Source organism: Notolepis coatsorum, assembly GCF_963971535.1.
Source record: "Notolepis coatsorum genome assembly, chromosome: 19".
Classification (NCBI taxonomy): domain Eukaryota; kingdom Metazoa; phylum Chordata; class Actinopteri; order Aulopiformes; family Paralepididae; genus Notolepis; species Notolepis coatsorum.
Genome location: NC_140183.1, coordinates 45,549,566 through 45,570,859, shown reverse-complemented (window position 1 = coordinate 45,570,859; position 21,294 = coordinate 45,549,566). Strand labels below are relative to the sequence as shown.

The 21,294-nt window shown below is 43.3% G+C and overlaps 1 protein-coding gene across 1 annotated transcript; it reads left to right on the top strand.

Annotated features, from left to right (window-relative positions):
- Positions 1-696: 696 nt before the first annotated feature.
- meox2a (mesenchyme homeobox 2a) lies at positions 697-14,648 on the top strand. Its single transcript, XM_084336168.1, has 3 exons — positions 697-1,560; positions 7,269-7,441; positions 13,726-14,648. The coding sequence occupies exons 1-3, from the start codon at positions 1,014-1,016 to the stop codon at positions 13,942-13,944; spliced, it is 939 nt and encodes a 312-aa protein (XP_084192294.1). The 5' UTR covers positions 697-1,013; the 3' UTR covers positions 13,945-14,648.
- Positions 14,649-21,294: the final 6,646 nt, after the last annotated feature.

Below are 21,294 nucleotides of genomic sequence, written 5' to 3'. Positions count from 1 at the left end.
TTTGGTCGCGGATGTCCGGATTTGGTCCAGTAAAAACGCAAAGTTGGGACAGAGCTGTTTTGCAGGCTGTGACGTCTGGTCGCAGACCATGTGTGGAGTGTGGAGAAATGGAACACAGCAAGCAGAGAAGGAGGTCTCAAGATTTCAAGATCTACGTGCTGTATCAAATTCACGAGCATAGACAGATACCATTATAAGGAGGAGGGGAGGAGAGAGGGAAACCATTATAACTCGGTGGAAGCAACGAGCGTCCCTGTCAGCTTCCACAACATAACAGTATTGGCAGGGGTCAGCATTTACAAAAGTCCCCACAGTCACCCTGTGACACCTACCCCTTTACCTCTACCCTCTCATCCCAGACCCCGGCAAACATTAAGATTGTTTTCTTAAAGGGGGCGGGGGGGGGGGGGGGGAGAAGGCCACTGGAGGTCAGATCCAAGTCCAAAATAAATTGCCTTCTTTTCCTGAGGCTCAGCCATTTTAATAGTGCAGATTTATTGTGCTGTGCTTTTTGGAGGACGATCATATGCATGTGGTCAGTAGCGCGTATGCAGACTGTGACCCAGCCTCCCTCTCACGTTACACCCTATTTATAACATCCCCTCTGCCGGTTCCCCCCTCGTTCTGCAGTTCCTAGGAACCACCTTCTGCTCCCAGGCTCGAGCTCTCAAGTCCCCGACTCCTCCTGTCACCTAGAGGCTTCTCTCAGCTCACCCGGGGCTCACTGTTTATCAGCCTGGCAACTGGCCGCATGCTCCGGATTACCACAGCACGCCCCTTTCAGCACACACTTAAGTGTTTTTTCCTCCAATCTTAATTTCTTTTCTTCTTTTTTTTTTGACTGAAGAAGCTGGTCAAGGAAGGAGAGAAGCATCTTGGATATCTATGAGTTTGTGATTTTCCTTTTTTGTTTTTGTTTGCTTTGTTGATTCAGTAACTTTACCCTGTTCACCTGCCCTCCGCACCTTTCCAGAAGGGCCGTGTGTGTATGTCTGTGAGTGCGTTTGCATGCGATGGATCACACACTGTTTGGCTGCCTGCGCAGCCCCCACGCCCCGGCACAGGCCTTGCACCCGGCCTTCACCCAGTCGCCCCTGACGCTGCACGGACGCTCGGACCACGTATCCTACCCTGACCTGGCCTCCTCCACCTCGTCCCCCTCGCCATGCATCATCTCCGGCTACCCGTCCGACGACGGCCTGTTCTCCGGGCAGCACCACCACCACTCCCACCGCGGCCACCTGCCCCCCCAGCAGCATCACCACCCGCCTCAGCACCAGGCCCCGTGGCACATTCCGCAGATGCCCTCGCCCGGCAGCGTCGGCTCGCGCCACAACCTCTGCCACCCTCACACTCACGCTCACTCGGCCCAGGACGGCGGGCACACGCCCTCGGACCTAGGCCCCCCCGGCGGGCCCAGCATGTGCGCCAGTACCCCTGGCCTCGGGGGGAGCAGCACCCCCACGGGGGCCTCCTGCGTGCCTGCAGACTTTGGCAGACAGTCTCTGTCACCCGCTGAGGCAGAGAAGAGGAACGGCAAGAGGAAAAGTGACAGCTCAGGTAAGAGCTGTGCTAAGATATAGACCTGAGGAGTTTCTATCACACCACTGAGCACAGCGGGGGAAATGAACAGGAAGTAAAGGAAATACTACAGGGATTAATTCACTCATGATAAATCACACTAATGAAGATCAGTAGAGATGTTATTAGATGTACAGTAGATCTTACAGTACAGTAACTTTATGTCAACAGAACAAGAGATATTATTATATTGAGATATTCTATCTGCCAGTTTATTATTTATAAACAATATATATATAAAGTGTGTGAAACCTTGCAGACCCAAGGACACTCACAAATACAACAAACTCTGTTTATGTAACCATTATATAAACACGACCACATTAATGTCAACTTTTGAGATTCCGAGTGGAGCACGAGAACTAACCGCTATTTGTGTTGCTCTAAATCCATCAGCGAAGTGTAACGGTAGAGCGGTTTACGCTGCACTGACAGAGAAACGCAGTCGAATGTCGTCTTAAGAAGCTGTTTGTAGGTGTCGGCTGACATGAACACAGGCAATTACAACGAGTTGACTGAAGCCAGGAGCGAAAGGCCGTATTATAACTCTGTGGCGGGCATCTGACTTCTGGCATGTTTTTGTTTTAAAATCACATCTGGTTCATTTCTACGCGTTTCAAGAGGGCAGAAAATGAGGCACACTGTAAAGAATGAATGTCACGGACTGTAAAAGACGACACCGGCGCCTCGCACGACACTAAACACCCAGAAAGATTTGGGCTTTTCGTGCCGCAGGCAAGCGATTTATTTAAGGATTTGTCTCGATCTTGTATTTTCAATAAATCACACAGAGTACTTTACTCAAATACACCATACAAAACTGGGGCAATAGAATGTTGTGGCATTTAACATCCAATAACAATTAAACACAACCATTCTTGTTTTACAAAAAAAAGTGTACTGTTGCCCGTTACCATTGTTAATTTTAGCCAACCTTAGTGAGACTGAGCTATACGAATTTGTGTTACAATTATTTTTTATATTATTTAAATTAAGTGATTTCATTTTGAATGCACCAGATAAACTCTGCTACCTTTAAGCAGTCATTATTTCATCATATTTTTTTCATATATTAAAAATAATAATAAAAAAAAAGAAAATAATAATAATAATAATAATAATAATAATAATAATAATAATAATAATACTGAACATGCATGTATTACACAATGACCTGGTTCACCCACAGTTCAGCATGGCCCACACTAAGTACTGTAAGAATTAACCTGCTTGCAGGTGAAATTAGTGACTTATTGCAGTGTCTTGCAGTATACAGTACATATGCCATGGCCTTGACCTGTACAACTAATGCCCATTGTTAAAGCTCTGTGAAACTGACAAGCAAACACTGTCCACATTACGACATATTGGGCCGTAAATAGCCAAATTAAGCCAATGCAATCAATAATACAAAAACAAAAAAACTCTTTGTATTATCTGTTTGAGGACTTAAGCTCAAACACCAAACACCTTCCTGATGACTGGTGCAACATTTCCAACCCATATTCACCACAATAATGGATCGCGCCGTGACAAACTCCCAGGATGGGGGCCAACGGGAGATTTTGCTGACAATGTGATATGAGAGGCAGTTATGGGTTTTCCATGCAGAGTGTGCCTGCCGTCCTCTCCGTCAGTGATTGTGCCTGCCGTCCTCTCCGTCAGTGAGAGGAGGAATGTACCGGTGGTCAGTACCACTTCTGGTTTGAAAAGGCCTCTTTGTACAGTATCTCACCTGGCCTAGGCTTATGTACACACAGCACTCGGACCAATGACTGATATTTCCTCCTACGATTAGCATTCTCTCAGGATGCTGGTCATCACCTCAGACAGCCATGCCTTCTTGACAGGACAGAGTTGACTTTACTATTTCTCTACATAACTACAGGGACGCGGCCGACCCAAGTGAGCATGTATATTTGGAGATCACTCCTTGAGTGACTGTGTTTGATGGACAGCATAATTTCACTGGGATCATTTCTATATTTCAAGTATAGCATGCTATTATTTATGCCAAATTTTAGAGTAGTCAGGCAGCATTCACATTAGTCCCATTTACCCCAGGTGGCTCTTACATTTCATACCGTTCAGCTGGCCAGTGGTTTTCATACTGAAACATTAAGTATTCATGGCACATACCGATAAATCTCGGGAGAATGCGAGAAAAATATCCCCAAATTATGAACCATGTAACCCGACAGAGGTTTTCCTGAGCTCGGAGGTCTTAATTTCCCATGCCTATACCATTCTATTAAGACTGCTGTCAGGCCACATGCGAGGGACTTATATTCTACTCACAAATTCAACACACACCACCCTCTATTTCCTTTTCTCCTTTGTCAAATGATTTGGAATTCAACCCCTGGCCCCCAAAGCCCCAATTCCCCAGTAACAATAGTTATTGCATACTCATTACATCGGCGAGTGCATTCTCTTCACGCTAACACCAATCACGCTGATTATCGAGGCTAGTTAGCCAGGCAGACTCAATCAGCTGTCTAAATATCACATTGTTGCCAGGTCAATAAGATGGCTCCCCCGATTCGGTTTCACCATCTGGACTCGAAACCTGAGTGACAAGCCCGTGAAACTTGAAGTTAGATAGGAAAACATAAACAAAACACGAGAGCTCATTTCCATGCTAAGTTTTCCCTTTAGCTCCCATATGAACTAGAGCAGACCAGGCCGACATGGGGGACCCTGATGTAAACAAGACAAACGTCTTTCTCTGGTCTGCATCCCCTTAACAATTGTGTGTATTGAGCCGTACTGTATTGTACCCATTCTGCAATCTGTTAAATAAAGTTTTCATTCATTCATGGTATCTCACTAGGGATTGTTTCCTAAAGGTAAGGCCACAGGCTTGGCTCACATGATAGGCCAGCTTTGTTTTGGTATTTGAGAGTCTGGTGGCTTCTGTGGAACCTATTTATTCTATAATTCTTATATTTAAAAATGTTTAAGCTTTTCACAATCCTATATAATTTCATGAGATCCATGAAACATTTGTTTCATCTTCCAGAGAAACTAGTCAAAATCTAATTTCGGAATTTTATTATTTGAGGGCCTTTTTCTTCAGCTCTTCTGTGTTTGTAGTGGGTGTTGCACACACCAAATTTCAAATTGTTATTCCCTGCCTTGATTGGCTGCCACAAATGGTAAGGTTAAAGATGATTGGTTGTTTTCACTGAACCCCAAAAGTGACATAGGCCATGGGGCACGTTCTGACTGTTTAGAACAGATTATGTATTTATTCATTTATTTACGTTACAACCCTGGCAAACAGCAGGGATTTCACATTTTCCCAACACTTAAATATTATTGCTAAATCCAAACCAAGATGAGACAAAAGCTTTTAAATTTTTTTCTCCATAGTATGGGACCTTTAAGTAGAACAGCTGGAGGGTGTGTGAGCTAACACTGTCAACTCATTTGCTCCATTTTTACTGAGTCAGTGGTTTAAGAGAGTGGTGTTCTTTAATGGTTACTAGATTTTCTGTGTGGAACAATAAAAAGGAGCTTGAAGTCTTATTTGGTTGAAGTCGAGGGTGTTTTGGTGTTGCCATGCGGAGAAGGAGTGAGCTGTGATGCAAGGGACCTATGTAACTCTGGCAGACAGCTTTTTTATACAAGCTTTTGGAATAACACTGTGGTCCTATTGGCGTATTTTATAGCATTCTTGCACATGCCGCTCTGATATTATTTTACCAAAGGAAATACAAAAAAAAGAAATCACTATAACTTTCACCGAAAGTAAACAACAAACACATTATTTTCCACTGAGGGACAAAACGGAATATTTTGACTCTCCCGTTTAGTCTTTCCAAAAGAAACAGAAACACACGGACAGTATTTTTCTGAGGAGGGACCTCCTGAGAGAGCAGCACTCTGCTCATTTGGGAATCCTGACCGACATACTCTGTCTGGCTGCTGTGTTTTTCTCCCATTATTCTGGCTTTTTTGTGGAGAGATGAAAGTCGCGGCGGAGACCTAATTGCTGTGGTGTAGCGGCTGTGTTGTAAAAAAAAAAAAAAAAAAAAAAGGCTGCCACTCGCTTTAACTCTGGCTCTGCTGGATCCCGAGCAGCTGTAAGGGCCGGTCGTGTTATTCTTTTTTATTTCTTTGCAGACAATGTCTGTGTTTACCAGAGAGAAAGGCGAGTAAATACATTGAGAGCAGCGAGGCTTCGGTCAGGCCCCCGGCTCTGTGCCAGACGGTGTCGGAGCGCTCCGCTGAAATTACAGGGAGGAAAATGCAAGGTCAATGGGAGCCGGACATTGGCTGTGGGTCAAGCGGTGATCAGCTTAATTTCAGGGAATCTCAAAATGCCATGTGGGATTTTCCTGCAGTATGGCCTGTGTATCTCCACATTTGTTTGCCCTTGATTCTAAGTTTGTGTGTGAATACCATACAAATATAACTATGTTGAGTAGTTTAAATTTACACCGGCTTTATATTTCATTTTTTATTTTAGAACCTCTGCAGAATTGTTTTTTCTTTTCACTGCAAGAAAGTGCTTAGTATCTGTTCTAGTCCAACAACACAAGACAACAGAAAGAAGAAAACAACTTCCTCTTTGACAAAACAAACAAACGAGAGGGCATTTTCAGTGAGAAATATTGAGGGGAGAAAAGAGAGAGAGGTTTCTCATGGTGTCTCTCGTGACGTGGCTCTCTGGGTCTCATGCTAGCTTGTGAATCTGGCTCTCTCGACTCCAGGGCCTATTTACAGTTGGGCTTTGGACAGGGCTGCGGGATTAACACACACTGCAGAACAGGACTGCAGATGAATTAGCATGCAATCACTGCTGCCTTCAAGAGCAATATGCAACTGAAGTGTGTCCAATGGAGAAACCACAGAGCCTGCTCACAATAGGAACGTTTTGGGAGACCGAATTAACAATCCATGTTTTCTTCTGAGACTGGGTGGGAAAAAACAAACAAATATAAATTGTATGTTTCTGTTTTGTCTGGGAGTGTAGTGGGCTTGTTTGCTTATACACTCTGTGCTGAAGGAAATCTTAAATTTCATCCTTTATTTCGAGGTAATGGAAGATTGTTTCAGTGGCCCATAATGTTCTACAATGTTTCCTAGAGGCCTTGGACTTGTTTTTGAATTGTTATCAAGTGTCATCTAGTGAATAGCACTGGTGTTGCCCACGGCTACGTTCTCGGTTTCACAAGATGAAGTAAACAAGACAAATCTAACCGAGATAATGAAGAAAATAACCAACAACTTTGCAAATTGTAGTGAGGTGGCAGCTTGCTCGCCATAATGAGACGCTTATAAAAATGTTGAGGTAAATAAACGAGGAAACATATTTTACACATCCTGTAGAGTTGTTTTGTTCCATATAAAAAAAACATGGGGGTAGCAGGCAGATTCCAGTAAGACTCAAAACAAATTAACAAAGTATAATACGAGTCAGCCTATATATTGTGAGAGCACAGCTGCCAAAGTCAGACACGTGTGTCCCATGGGTCCTTCCAGCCACTTCCAGTGTTCATAAACAATGCCCGAACAATAAAATCTTGATTGGCGGCTCCCATTGTCTCCTTTACCTGCCTCTCTCCCCCTCCTCCTCTCTTTGACTTGCACCTGCCGCGCAGCGCTCATTTTATCATTATTTTTCTTTGCATATAAATCTCCTCCGACTGGAAAGAAATGTGTGTGGTGTTTGATTTCAGAGTCCCAGGACGGGAATTACAAGTCAGATGTGAGCAGCAAACCCAGGAAGGAGAGGACGGCCTTCACTAAGGAGCAGATCAGAGAGCTGGAGGCCGAGTTCGCCCACCACAACTACCTGACCCGCCTGAGGCGCTACGAGATAGCCGTCAACCTCGACCTCACAGAGAGACAAGTATGTTGTCTGTACCTACTTACTGCCTCTACTGTACGTACTTACTGCCTCTACTGTACCTACTTACTGCCTCTACTGTACCTACTTACTGCCTCTACTGTACCTACTTACTGCTCCGCTACTGTACCTACTTACTGCCTCTACTGTACCTACTTACTGCCTCTACTGTACCTATTTACTGCTCCTCTACTGTACCTACTTACTGCCTCTACTGTACCTACTTACTGCTCCTCTACTGTACCTACTTACTGCTCCGCTACTGTACCTACTTACTGCCTCTACTGTACCTACTTACTGCCTCTACTGTACCTACTTACTGCTCCTCTACTGTACCTACTTACTGCCTCTACTGTACCTACTTACTGCATCTACTGTACCTACTTACTGCTCCTCTACTGTACCTACTTACTGCTCCTCTACTGTACCTACTTACTGCCTCTACTGTACCTACTTACTGCCTCTACTGTACCTACTTACTGCCTCTACTGTACCTACTTACTGCTCCTCTACTGTACCTACTTACTGCTCCTCTACTGTACCTACTTACTGCCTCTACTGTACCTACTTACTGCCTCTACTGTACCTACTTACTGCTCCTCTACTGTACCTACTTACTGCCTCTACTGTACATACTTACTGCTCCTCTACTGTACCTACTTACTGCTCCTCTACTGTACCTACTTACTGCCTCTACTGTACCTACTTACTGCTCCTCTACTGTACATACTTACTGCTCCTCTACTGTACCTACTTACTGCCTCTACTGTACCTACTTACTGCTCCTCTACTGTACCTACTTACTGTACCTACTTACTGCCTCTACTGTACCTACTTACTGCTCCTCTACTGTACCTACTTACTGCCTCTACTGTACCTACTTACTGCTCCTCTACTGTACCTACTTACTGCTCCTCTACTGTACCTACTTACTGCATCTACTGTACCTACTTACTGTACCTACTTACTGCTCCTCTACTGTACCTACTTACTGTACCTACTTACTGCTCCTCTACTGTACCTACTTACTGCTCCTCTACTGTACCTACTTACTGCTCCTCTACTGTACCTACTTACTGCCTCTACTGTACCTACTTACTGTACCTACTTACTGCCTCTACTGTACCTACTTACTGCTCCTCTACTGTACCTACTTACTGCTCCTCTACTGTACCTACTTACTGCCTCTACTGTACCTACTTACTGCTCCTCTACTGTACCTACGTACTGCCTCTACTGTACATACTTACTGCCTCTACTGTACCTACTTACTGCCTCTACTGTACCTACTTACTGCCTCTACTGTACATACTTACTGCCTCTACTGTACATACTTACTGCTCCTCTACTGTACCTACTTATTGCTCCTCTACTGTACATACTTACTGCTCCTCTACTGTACCTACTTACTGCTCCTACTGTACCTACTTACTGTCTCTACTGTACCTACTTACTGCCTCTACTGTACCTACTTACTGCTCCTCTACTGTACCTACTTACTGCTCCTCTACTGTACCTACTTACTGCTCCTACTGTACCTACTTACTGCTCCTCTACTGTACCTACTTACTGCTCCTACTGTACCTACTTACTGCTCCTACTGTACCTACTTACTGCCTCTACTGTACCTACTTACTGTCTCTACTGTACCTACTTACTGCTCCTCTACTGTACCTACTTACTGTCTCTACTGTACCTACTTACTGCTCCTACTGTACCTACTTACTGCCTCTACTGTACCTACTTACTGCTCCTCTACTGTACCTACTTACTGCTCCTCTACTGTACCTACTTACTGCTCCTACTGTACCTACTTACTGCCTCTACTGTACCTACTTACTGCCTCTACTGTACCTACTTACTGCTCCTACTGTACCTACTTACTGCTCCTCTACTGTACCTACTTACTGCTCCTCTACTGTACATACTTACTGATCCTCTACTGTACCTACTTACTGCTCCTCTACTGTACCTACTTACTGCCTTTACTGTACCTACTTACTAACTCTACTGTACCTACTTACTGCTCCTCTACTGTACCTACTTACTGCTCCTCTACTGTACCTACTTACTGCCTTTACTGTACCTATTTACTAACTCTACTGTACCTACTTACTGCTCCTCTACTGTACCTACTTACTGCTCATCTACTGTACCTACTTACTGCTCCTCTACTGTACCTACTTACTGCTCCTCTACTGCAGGGGTTCCCAAACTTTTCAGGCCAGGACCCAGAAAATAAGGCGTCAGAGAGCCGCGGCCCAATGCACATCGTCTGGCTTTTTTTTTCTTTTTTTTTTTGCCAGGCGACCGATTTTTTAAGCCAAATATCACTTCAATCCTATTAAGTTAGTTCAAGTTAGTTATTCATTTATATGTGCTATTTATGAGAGGGCTAACTTGTTGCAAAATAATAATGATAATAATAATAGCCTCATTAAAATACTATTGTTGCTTCGGTTGTTTTCAGCGTTTTATGTGCATAATCTGTTATTTAGTTTGAAATGTTCGTTGAAATAAGTAGATTTTTCGTTTTTGTTTATTTATTAAGTTAATATAAAACCATATAGTCACATTTTAGAATACAATAGAATATAATTTTAGAATACAACTAGAAACACTGTCCTGGCCTGCTTCTAAGTTCAGTGGCCTGACAAAAAAAAGAAAAAAAGAAAAGAAAAAAGAAAATGATTTTTCTTTTTTCTTTTTTTTTAATCATCTCGCGGCCCACCCGTGGCTGCTCGCAGCCCACCTTTGGGTCGCGACCCCGACTTTGGGAACCACTGCTCTACTGTACCTACTTACTGCCTCTACTGTACCTACTTACTGCCTCTACTGTACCTACTTACTGCTCCTCTACTGTACCTACTTACTGCCTCTACTGTACCTACTTGCTGCCTCTACTGTACCTACTTACTGCCTCTACTGTACATACTTACTGCTCCTCTACTGTACCTACTTACTGCCTCTACTGTACCTACTTACTGCCTCTACTGTACCTACTTACTGCTCTTCTACTGTACCTACTTACTGCCTCTACTGTACCTACTTACTGCTCCTCTACTGTACCTACTTACTGCTCCTCTACTGTACCTACTTACTGCCTCTACTGTACCTACTTACTGCCTCTACTGTACCTACTTACTGCCTCTACTGTACCTACTTACTGCTCCTCTACTGTACCTACTTACTGCTCCTCTACTGTACCTACTTACTGCTCCTCTACTGTACCTACTTACTGCCTCTACTGTACCTACTTACTGCCTCTACTGTACCTACTTACTGCCTCTACTGTACCTACTTACTGCTCCTCTACTGTACCTACTTACTGCCTCTACTGTACCTACTTACTGCTCCTTGTTTGAGACAAGTATGCCTCTACTGTACCTACTTACTGCGCCTCTACTGTACCTACTTACTGCCTCTACTGTACCTACTTACTGCGCCTCTACTGTACCTACTTACTGCCTCTACTGTACCTACTTACTGCTCCTTGTTTGAGACAAGTATGCCTCTACTGTACCTACTTACTGCTCCTTAGTTGTTTGAGACAAGTATGCCTCTACCTACTTACTGCTCCTTGTTTGAGAACCCCCTTGGGGTTCTGATATTATTGGCTCCCAATTTGCACATTAAAGCAACACTGTGTAATTTCCCCCCTACTAAGTAATCAAGTTCGGGAGTGTGTTCAAAGCAAGTTGAGACCGCCGGATAGCCACATATGGCCTGGTGAGACATGGCTCAGTTAGCCTTCTTGTGACACCAGAAGAACGCCTTGAATGAATGAGATGCGATCGTTTTTTTGGCAACAATGGAAAACAAATACCACCGACAAAACCAAGAATTCTCTGCAAATAAAGGAAAAATGCACATGGAGGCAATAGAGCCAAGAGGCTCATGGGAAATGTATTGAAAACACAGAGATGGTACCGCTTGTGGCCAGCAGGTGCCAGAAACGCACATTGTCGGTTTAACGGCTCGTTGGGAAAAGAGTCGGCCTTTAAGACAAAGACGCAGCTTTTCGGCTCGGGCTACTGTGTTTCCGTGACTTTGGTGCGTGTGCTATTGTGCGCCAGCTGTGGCTGTGTGGAGGGACTATCGTATTCCAGATGTTGCTGTCTATTCTTTCAGTCGGGCCACAGGCGAGGCAGGGAGACGGGCTGAAGGAAGTGCTGTCTAGCAAGTCACTTCCTCTCTCTCTCTCTCTCTAGCCCTGCTTAGTACAAACGAGTCTCCGAGCGCAGGCCGGTGTTCTGCCCCGTTTTTTCGGCCAGGAAGACTATGAAATTCACACAGGCGAGACTCGAGGAGCCAAAACAGCCCAAAATATGAGCTGGTAACAGTGTTTCATCCTAAAGTGTCTCTATAGAATATATACAGTGTGAATTTCATACATTTAATAACGGTCTAAGCTGAAATAATGGGGGGATGCGTTACTCCGCAGCAAAAATCAGTTCTGCAGAATAATGCATGCACCCCTTAACACTCTGTAATGACACTTCAAATCAAAGTTTGGTAGGAATGAAATGGTTTTACCAGCTCATATTTTGGGCCGTTTTGGCTCGACGGTGTGAATTTCATCCATGGCTGAAAAAGCGTGCGCGGGGGGGGGGGGGGGGGGGGGGCAATTCTCGGCGGGCCACTGTAAAAGCAGGCACGTGGGATAAATAACAGGAGACAAATTGTGGAGGAAGGAAACCCCATACAGCATGTTGTTCTGTGACACCCGCTTGGAAGCCATAAGTCACACTTAGTTGACACCTCGCCAGTCGTCTGTGGTGGTGGGACACTGCAGGTTAAATGTAAAGAACAGGCCTTGGACAGTTTCAGAGTGGGGAAGTCCAGCGCGGGGAAGTCCAGCGCGGGATTTCTCTCTGTACCTCTGGCCTAAAAACAGAAGACAAGAGTACTATGGAGACTATACACCAAAAGAAATAGCCCAACACTAAAACGTTGGACTGCTGATTTGTTCAGACCTGCATGTGGAGGATGATTGACTATACTGTAAGTCCTATGGGCCCAATGTAATAGTCTATGAGGAAGATATTTACAAATGTACCATGTCTTATCTTGCTCTGAATCCTATAGAAGTAATGACTGTGTAGCAAGTTATCAAGTACACGTTAAGGAGAACCAAACATATCAAAATAGCCAATGGACCTACATGAACCTACACTGATCCCCAATACGAGTGTCACTTTACAGAACTCAAATAGGCCTCTATTCTGTGTCTCAAATTCAGTCACTATATTCACATCATATTCACACAGGATTATAATTACGTGTGATTTCAGTGCTCTTGGCCAAAACACAAGTTGTAATATAAACATCTGTTAAGTGTCTCACTCTGTTTTGAGCAATTATCTCCCAGATGATAGCATTAAGGGACATAACACACAAGAACCGGGCTTCTGCAGGAGTGCCTTCAGCGCTGTGCCTTCTCAATGCATGGGAATAAAAGTGCAAGGCTTGCAGATGTATTTTAAGGATGGTCCACTTACAGCCATGACAGTGGGAAACCTGGGTGGCCACAGGATTGGAACTCAGTCCTCCTCAACCTGATAGTGTAGTGAAAACGGTGACATGCCAACCGGGAAATAACGAGTGGATCGTAAAAGACCTTTTGCTTTCACTCCATTGGGGAAATGTTGACATCAGACACAATTATTTTACTGTACAAACAGCCTGGAAGGTTAACTTAAGTGAAGTTTAGGCTAAAGGCCAGAGTTTAAGTGCCGGGCACTTATGTTCCCCTCTGCCCTGAGCCCTGAGAAGGCCCCACGGCAGGTGAAGAATCCGAGGTGATCCTCGGCATGGCACACGTCGCCGACGTTTTAGACAAATGTTTGTGCTGTCATCTGACTTCCTGGCCATGGCCTGTGGGCCCCCCTAGGAATGACACTCCCCAAAAATAAACCCGCCCGACATGACACCAGCGAGCAAGCCTCCCCCTCTCCTGAAAGCGTAACGTCGACACTGAGGGAGATTTTCGGCTCCGCTACGTGGAAACCGTTTTAAGCAACAGCTTAATCATCAATATGACTTGAGAGATGTAAATATGGTGCAAGTTGTTGAGTCAGGGAAAAGTGGGAGATGCCAAGTGGCAGATGGACCAGTACATAGACACATAATTGCTGCCAAGTTTTTACAGTAGCTAGCTATCAGGTGTTGCTGGGTGTATTACCCAATAATGGAGACTTTATGGTCTTGTGTGACTGTGACCGGTTGCTCTTTCTCTCTGAGCTTGTTGTTTGACCAGTCTTCTCTGTCCACTTTTCCCCCTTCAGGTGAAGGTGTGGTTCCAGAACAGGAGGATGAAGTGGAAGCGCGTGAAGGGAGGCCAGCAGGGGGCAGTTGCCCGAGAGAAAGAACTGGTGAATGTGAAAAAGGGGACACTGCTGCCGTCAGAGTTCTCTGGCATCGCAGCGCTTCACCACTCCACAGACTCCTTAGCCAATGAGGATAGTCATGACAGCGACCAGAGTTCCGAGCATGCTCACTTATGATACACAAACTACCGGTCCCGCCTCCTCAAAGTAGGCACCCGCCTCTGCCTCAGGAATGTCCTTAAAAGGACTGCTGTTTGCTGATTTGCCATCGGAGAGTACAACGATGCTAAATAAATGTACAAATGTACAAAGGCATGACGTGTGTTACTTGATGATAGATACAGTACACGTGCCAGGCAAAAAGAATATTTCAAGAGCTGAAGTGTTGAAATATTACAAAATGTCATTAATAGCTTTAAATGATTTTTTTTCAAAATGATTTTTTTAAACAAATTTAAGATAAGGAATATCAAAATGTCCAATATTGGATGACAGAAATGTATTATGAATGTTTGGACTCAAATCAGATTTGGTCAAAAAAATATTTTTTACATTCCATGTTGTGTGTCTTGCATTGCGTAGGAGGCAGGTTAAGGCTTTTGCACTGTTGAACATTTGCCTCAATTGGTCTCTACTGTATGTCATGTAAATTACAATGTAATTGAGTTATTGATCAAATCAAGTGCCGGAAATTTTTATTTGCCCAGCTAATATATATTCTGTAAATATTTCTCAATATCCACCCTATACAACTCACTCAGTAATACATGGATGGTTCTTCTAGTCAAAATTTGTTCTGCCTGGATATTTTATAAACCAACCTGAAATTTATATTTGATGAACATAATTTTTTCTTCTCCCTGAGACACTTGCAGATCAAATAAAATTTAAACAGTGGAAAATGGAAGACCCTCTGATTGCATAACTCCTGCATGCCCCTTCCCCATCCCACATGAATGCATGGTAATGTATGCGTATGCCGTGAACTGAGCTGAAATGAATTAAACATTACAGAATGTGTGGAAAGCTGGTGATGGGAGGGAGGGGGGGTGCATGCTAAATTCACATTTCCCTCCGGGCAGGGGCAGGACTCCTGCCAAGCATGCACAAGAGAACTCGCAAAGGATCATATTCTATTACAGAATCCAGTTGAAAATAACTTCATGACTTGATCTCCTTTTTCACCACATTGTGAGTCTGCATCCTAATGTGTAGAGAGGTGCTGGAGCCCGGGTCCAACAGTAGTTGGTAGTGTGACGTCCTCTGCTGAGTGTATGGTTTACACTGAATCACAAAAATTACTGCTATGCCGTAGTGACAGTTAGGACAGTATAGGCTGACTTATTAGGATGGCCTAACAATTAGGGATACACTGTTAGTGCCTGCCTTCTAATAAAAACTAAAAAAATAATGCAACAAGTAGGCTAAACATTATACAAACACAGGCTTCAGTACTATAATGATGATTCTGTTTTCCATAACTAATTTACACCTGGTAGGTCTGTCTGTATATGGATATATAATATAATATCTAGATTAAGGAAGAAAATACATGTTAATGGAAGGTGTAAATTGTCACAACATGCAATTAACCACATTCCCGAGCATATAAGAGCAAAATGGCCGCTGCGCTGTGTGAATATGGTCACTAGCGATCAAAGTAGGCCCATGTAGGGGAGACTGGGGTTATATGAGCCAATATTTACATAAATCTACCCATATTTCAGGATGTTTACTACCAATTTAAATGATAAGATTGCATCTAAGGGGTATGAAATCATGATTTATTTATTTTAAAGTGGTAGTCTGGCTCAACTTGTCCCAGGTTAGGGGTAAGTTGATCCTAGCCAGTTTAGGGGTAAATTTGTCCTTGCCAAAGGGTTGAAGGTTGAGGTTAAATTAGGTAAACTGACCAACTAAAGCATTTGGACATGAGAGATGATCTATTCCTCTATCAAATACAATTGAACAGTACTCCTTTATTTGAAAAGTCTTATTGGAATATTTATAATATATCATTTAATAATAATAATAATAATAATAATAATAATAATAATAATAATAATAATAATAATAATAATAATAATAATAATAATAATAATAATAATAATAATAATAATAATAATAATAATAATAATAAAGGGTTTTGAATAACAATGTGCTAACCACTTTCCCTAAGTGCTTCCCTCCATCAAAGGGCTCTTGAAGGGATCATCCTAAAATATTGTGTTAGATACAAGGGGTGGGTCAACTTACCTAGTGGATCATCTTACCCCACTCTCCCCTACAGGCTGTACAGTAACTCTCTACTGTCGTGTTCGTTAAATTGACCTTGAAGGATGATAGGAGAGGGTTTAGCAATCAAAGATTTAGTGATTATTCAATATTACAGAGTATACACACAAACAGTTGTGCGTGGACACAAGTTCTACTTAGCTCTGGGCTCAGCAGGAGTGTGTGCAGCTTCCTCCATCACATTGACTTTTATACATTTCTGGTTGGTGTGTTGGAGTGAATGAGGTGGCTCTTACCGATGGTAGTTCAAGTTTGTTTATTAAATATCACAATAAAATACACATACTTTACGGTGAAATGCTTGGTTCTGTATGAGCCCCTGAGAGTGTGCTTCATACAGTAAAAAAGAAAGTAGGTAAGAAAGTAAGTAAAAAGTAAGTAAACGAAAAATTTTAAAAAATAAGTAAAGAGGAATATACAATATAGATATACAATATAAAGTACAATATACAATCTAAAGTAGTAAAAACAGTGAGGTACAATGCAGACAATGAGGTAAGGTGATTTCAAATGAGGTATGAATGTAGTACAAATCTCTTTAATAATAGATAAATATAATGTGGTGTTAAAGTGTCTAAAGTGAGTGTTAAGGTGAGTGTTTGTTTAAAAGTGAGTGTGTGCATGTGGATGTGTGTGCAATGAGTGTAGATGATGGGTTGTTACATGAAGTCATTGAGCATCCTGATGGCCTGGGGATAGAAGCTCCTTCTGAGTTTATCTGTACTGGCCATGATACTCCGGTAGCGCTTGCCTGACCGCAACAGTTCAAAGAGGCAGTTGTTTGGGTGACTAGAGACTATACATGGTGATCAGTTAAAATAGCCAGGGTCTAGAATTACAGTCTGTCTCCTGGTGGTTCAGTTTTGAAGGACAGACTGGGGTTATCAGTGAATTCCTACACATAGGCATTTGCTTGTTTTAATACAGTATATAGCACATTTTGTAATAGTACACATATTTGTAGATATTTGTCTATACATTCTTACAATACATAAATGGATAAATGGATTGATTAATAGATATTATGCATATTGCAGATCCTGTCATTAGCTCCTCTGGTCAGCCAAAACCGTCGTCTCATCAGTCCTTGGTCTGTGGGCTCTTAGCAACAGATGCCACTGGCCTTCCGGTCACAAATAGATCTTGACCACTAGCTACAGACACAGGCTGAGATTTACATTAAGACATCATAATGAAAGACATGAATAAATGTATAGGACATGGATAAATGTATCTTAGCTCACACTACCTACTTTGTTTTTCATTCTGCACTGAACATGTGATGTTAAAGACGCAATCCACAATTGCAGCAGGCTTTGTTTACAGTAGTAATTGGACTGGGGCAATTTTTCCCCACTCTAAAATGTATTATCTGATCCTTTTGGCATGAGGGCCGACAGCATGTCACAGCTAAATGAGTTGTAGGACATGACTTATGAGGCCATACAAATTTGTTTCAATTGATGATTAACATTGTAAACATTAAAACATATATTATGATGGGCTGTCTTTAAGTCAAACTCTTCAAACATAATAATGTTAATAGCCTACCCATTTGATCAAATTAATTCCAAACTCATTTTGACCCTCTCAGGTGTAAGGATTCATTTAAGAATTCTACCTCACCTGGTATAGACCACCGCAACACTTCCGGTATTCTGAAATCATGGGAGAGAAGTCAAGTCAAGTCAAGTCAAGAGTTTTAATTGTCACGGCATACAGGTATACAATGAAATGCGGCTGGTCTTGCCCGCGACGATGTGCAATACAGTGGTACAACATATAATAGAGTCCAATAAAAATACAGTGGTACAACATATAATAGAATCCAATAAAAAACAACAGTGCAATAAAGGTACATGGTGTGCCATCTCGGTATCTGTACATAGTATTTACAGAGCATATAGGACATGCTAGGTAGCTTTAGTAGTGCAATACACTGTTCCTGATGTTATACTAATTTAAGTGGCCTTTCCTCTGGCCATAAGTGTGCGTGTGTGCGGCATGAGTGTTAAAGTGGCTGCTAGTGTGTGAGCGTGCTCAGCGTGCGTGTCGTGTATGTGCTAGTGTGTGCTTGTGTGTGGATAGTTCAGTTTCTGTGTCTCTCAATGTTCATTGTTCAAGGCTCTGATGGCCTGGGGGAAGAAGCTTAGCCTAAGCCTCTCCGTCCTAGTAGCTGGGGTTCGCAGGCGTCTGCCTGACCTCAGCAGCTGGAACAGGCTGTTATTGGGGTGGTGGGGGTCTTTCATTATCCTGCAGGCTCTGGATTTGCACCTCTTGTTGTATAGAGCCTGCAGGGGAGGTAGCGCAATACCCGTGGTACGCTCGGCTGAGCGCACCACTCTCTGTAGGGCCTTCTTGTCCTGTGCCGTGCTGTTCCCATACCAGGCAGTGATGTTTCCGGTCAAGATGCTCTCTACAGCTCCTGAGTAGAAGGACTGGAGTATCTTCCCCGATACTCTGAACTTCCTTAACTCTCTCAGGTGGTAGAGGCGCTGCTTCGCTTTCTTTACTACTGTGTCTATGTGTGTTGACCATGTCAGATCCTCTGAGATGTGGACCCCCAGGTACTTGAAGCTGCTCACCCTGTCCACGGTAGCCCCGTTAATCATCAGTGGTGTGTGTGTCTCCTGCTGTCCTCTCCTATAATCCACGATCAGCTCCTTGGTTTTACCAATGTTCAGGAGCAGGCTGTTGTCCTGGCACCAACGTTCCAGTACCTCAACCTCCTCTCGGTAGGCCTGGGGAGAGGGGGGGGAAGACACTTAATGAATGTGGATGAGAGCCTTGACGTAAGTGGTTGTAGCTACGGCTGTGGGAGTGCCGGAGACATGATCCAATATACTTGTATACGCCTGAGTCTCCTGAACACGGAGAGACTAATCCCAAGTCGATTGGAACTTTCTCGGCTGAGCTATAGTCACTTTTTCACACCTACTCCCCAAACTCTGTCTCACCGTGTTCAGGAGACTCAGGCATACAAGTATAAGTTTGATCGTGTCTAATATACAAATATATATATATATATATATATATATATATATATATATATATATATATATATATATATATATATATATATATATATATATATAGACATATATATATATATATATATTAGACACATATATATAATATAAACAACTTTACAACTCAGTACAACTCATTGTACCCATGGCACAAGTTCTGGACACATCCTCGCTGTCCAGGGGTGTTCGAACACACGCCGAACGAATCATCATTTCAGGATGTAGGAGACGTCCCGGAGTACGTACAACAGGTGGGTATGCTATTGCATCTCGTTGGTCCTGCTTTGTTTTGACTTTCAAGAAGACATGTCTGGTCTGCATCACCTTAACAATTGTGTATATTGAGCCGTACTGTATTGTACCCATTCTGCAATCTGTTAATAACATTTTCATTCATTCATGTCTTCACTCTCCAGCACCCCCATTCCCATAGCCGTAGCAACAACCACTTAATGTCAAGATACTGAGCTGCCATCGGATATTCTTTGTCCCTTACCGATCTCTAACCGAGGCACCCACCACCCAAATCCTGCCCTCCCACTTTCAGGATCCACAGAGCCATCAGTGTACACCTCCAGAGACCCTGATTCCAGAAGGAACCTCTCTATTTCTTCCACAATCTCGCCCTTATCCTCCTCCTTCAAGGATCCACATTCATTCATTTTATACCCCCGCTCTCTCTCCCATCATGAGCTCAATGTAACGCGGAAGTGCAGTGGTCTATAGTGCGTTATATTTTTTCCTAGCCGCATTTCTCGGAGATGCTCTCTGATTGGCCGACGCCTGTTTCTACACTGGTTAAGCTTAGGCACTCTTTCGAAGTTGGTTAAGGTTAGAGTTTGTCTTAGAGCGTGACGGCAAGTTCTTTCGACGGTTAAGCTTAGGCACTCTTTCGAAGTTGGTTAAGGTTAGAGTTTGTCTTAGAGCATGGCGATAGAACGCCAGGTAGTTTGCAGGCTGTTCGACGCGGAAATGGGCAAAGACACAGCTCGTCACGCGATTGGGCAAACATGTCAGTGGCCAATCAGAGAGCGCCAGTCAGTGGCCAATCAGAGAGCGTCTCCGAGAAATGCGACTAGGAAAAAAAATTACGCGTCTATAGCCGATGGGTGTCGCCTTAAATGGGTGTCAGACCTTTCTTTGACCCTCAAAGTATGCTCAAAAAAGTTACCAGACGGCGTGTATGCTTTACCAAACGCAGTTGTGCGATTTGCGAATCTGATTGGCCACTGACGTTTCTGGTCATGTGACATGTGCGCCCAATAGCGTGACGAGCTGTGTCTTTGCCCATTTCCGCGTCGAACAGCCTGCAAAGCACCTGGCGTTCTATCGCCATACTCTAAGACAAACTCTAACCTTAACCAACTTCGAAAGAGTGCCTAAGCTTATTGATTGAATTGATTGATTGAAAACTTTATTAACAGATTGCAGAATGGGTACAGTACAGTACAGCTCAATACATACAATTGTTAAGGGGATGCAGACCAGAGAAAGACTTTCGTCTTGTTTACATCAGGGTCCCCCATTTTCAATTCATCGTAACATATATGACATACATGACATACAGATAGAATACATGACATACAGACCGGCGAAAGAACTTGCCGTCACGCTCTAAGACAAACTCTAACCTTAACCAACTTCGAAAGAGTGCCTAAGCTTAACCGTCGAAAGAACTTGCAGTCACACGATTGGTGCACATGTCACATGACCAGAAACGTCAGTGGCCAATCAGATTCGCAAATCGCACAACTGCGTTGGGTAAAGCATTCACGCGACCAGACCAGATTCTTAACTGAGTGCCTATTCCCGCGAGAACAGACGGGCTGCCTACGAGTCACCTTAAACTGAACGGGACTTTACTGCACTGAAAGGTTGCTAGCTCTAGCTTATATATACCAAAGGTAGTAATATTACATTAGTATACTTGTTCTTGTTCTACATTATGTTTAGTGTAGGCTTGCGTTAACTTACATACGCCTGGCTGGTTGCCAAGAAATATCTGCTGAGAAAACTCTCCCCCAACAACTCAAGGTGTCACTGTCACGAAGAGACAACTGACAACAAGTGATTTACTGTACTGTTGATAAGGTTGGTGGAACTGCCGACAAGTCCAACGTCCCACAATCATTACTACAGAGTCTGTAGTACAGACATATAAACAACTCATTGTACCCAGTGTACTGCAGTCAGTGAAGGCGCC

Excerpts from the sequence above, each read along its gene's own strand:
- meox2a (XM_084336168.1), top strand. The coding sequence starts at position 1,014 with ATGGATCACACACTGTTTGGCTGCCTGCGCAGCCCCCACGCCCCGGCA. Across the intron at positions 1,561-7,268 it reads GAGGAAAAGTGACAGCTCAG|AGTCCCAGGACGGGAATTAC; the intron begins GTAAGAGCTGTG and ends GTTTGATTTCAG. Across the intron at positions 7,442-13,725 it reads TCGACCTCACAGAGAGACAA|GTGAAGGTGTGGTTCCAGAA; the intron begins GTATGTTGTCTG and ends TTCCCCCTTCAG.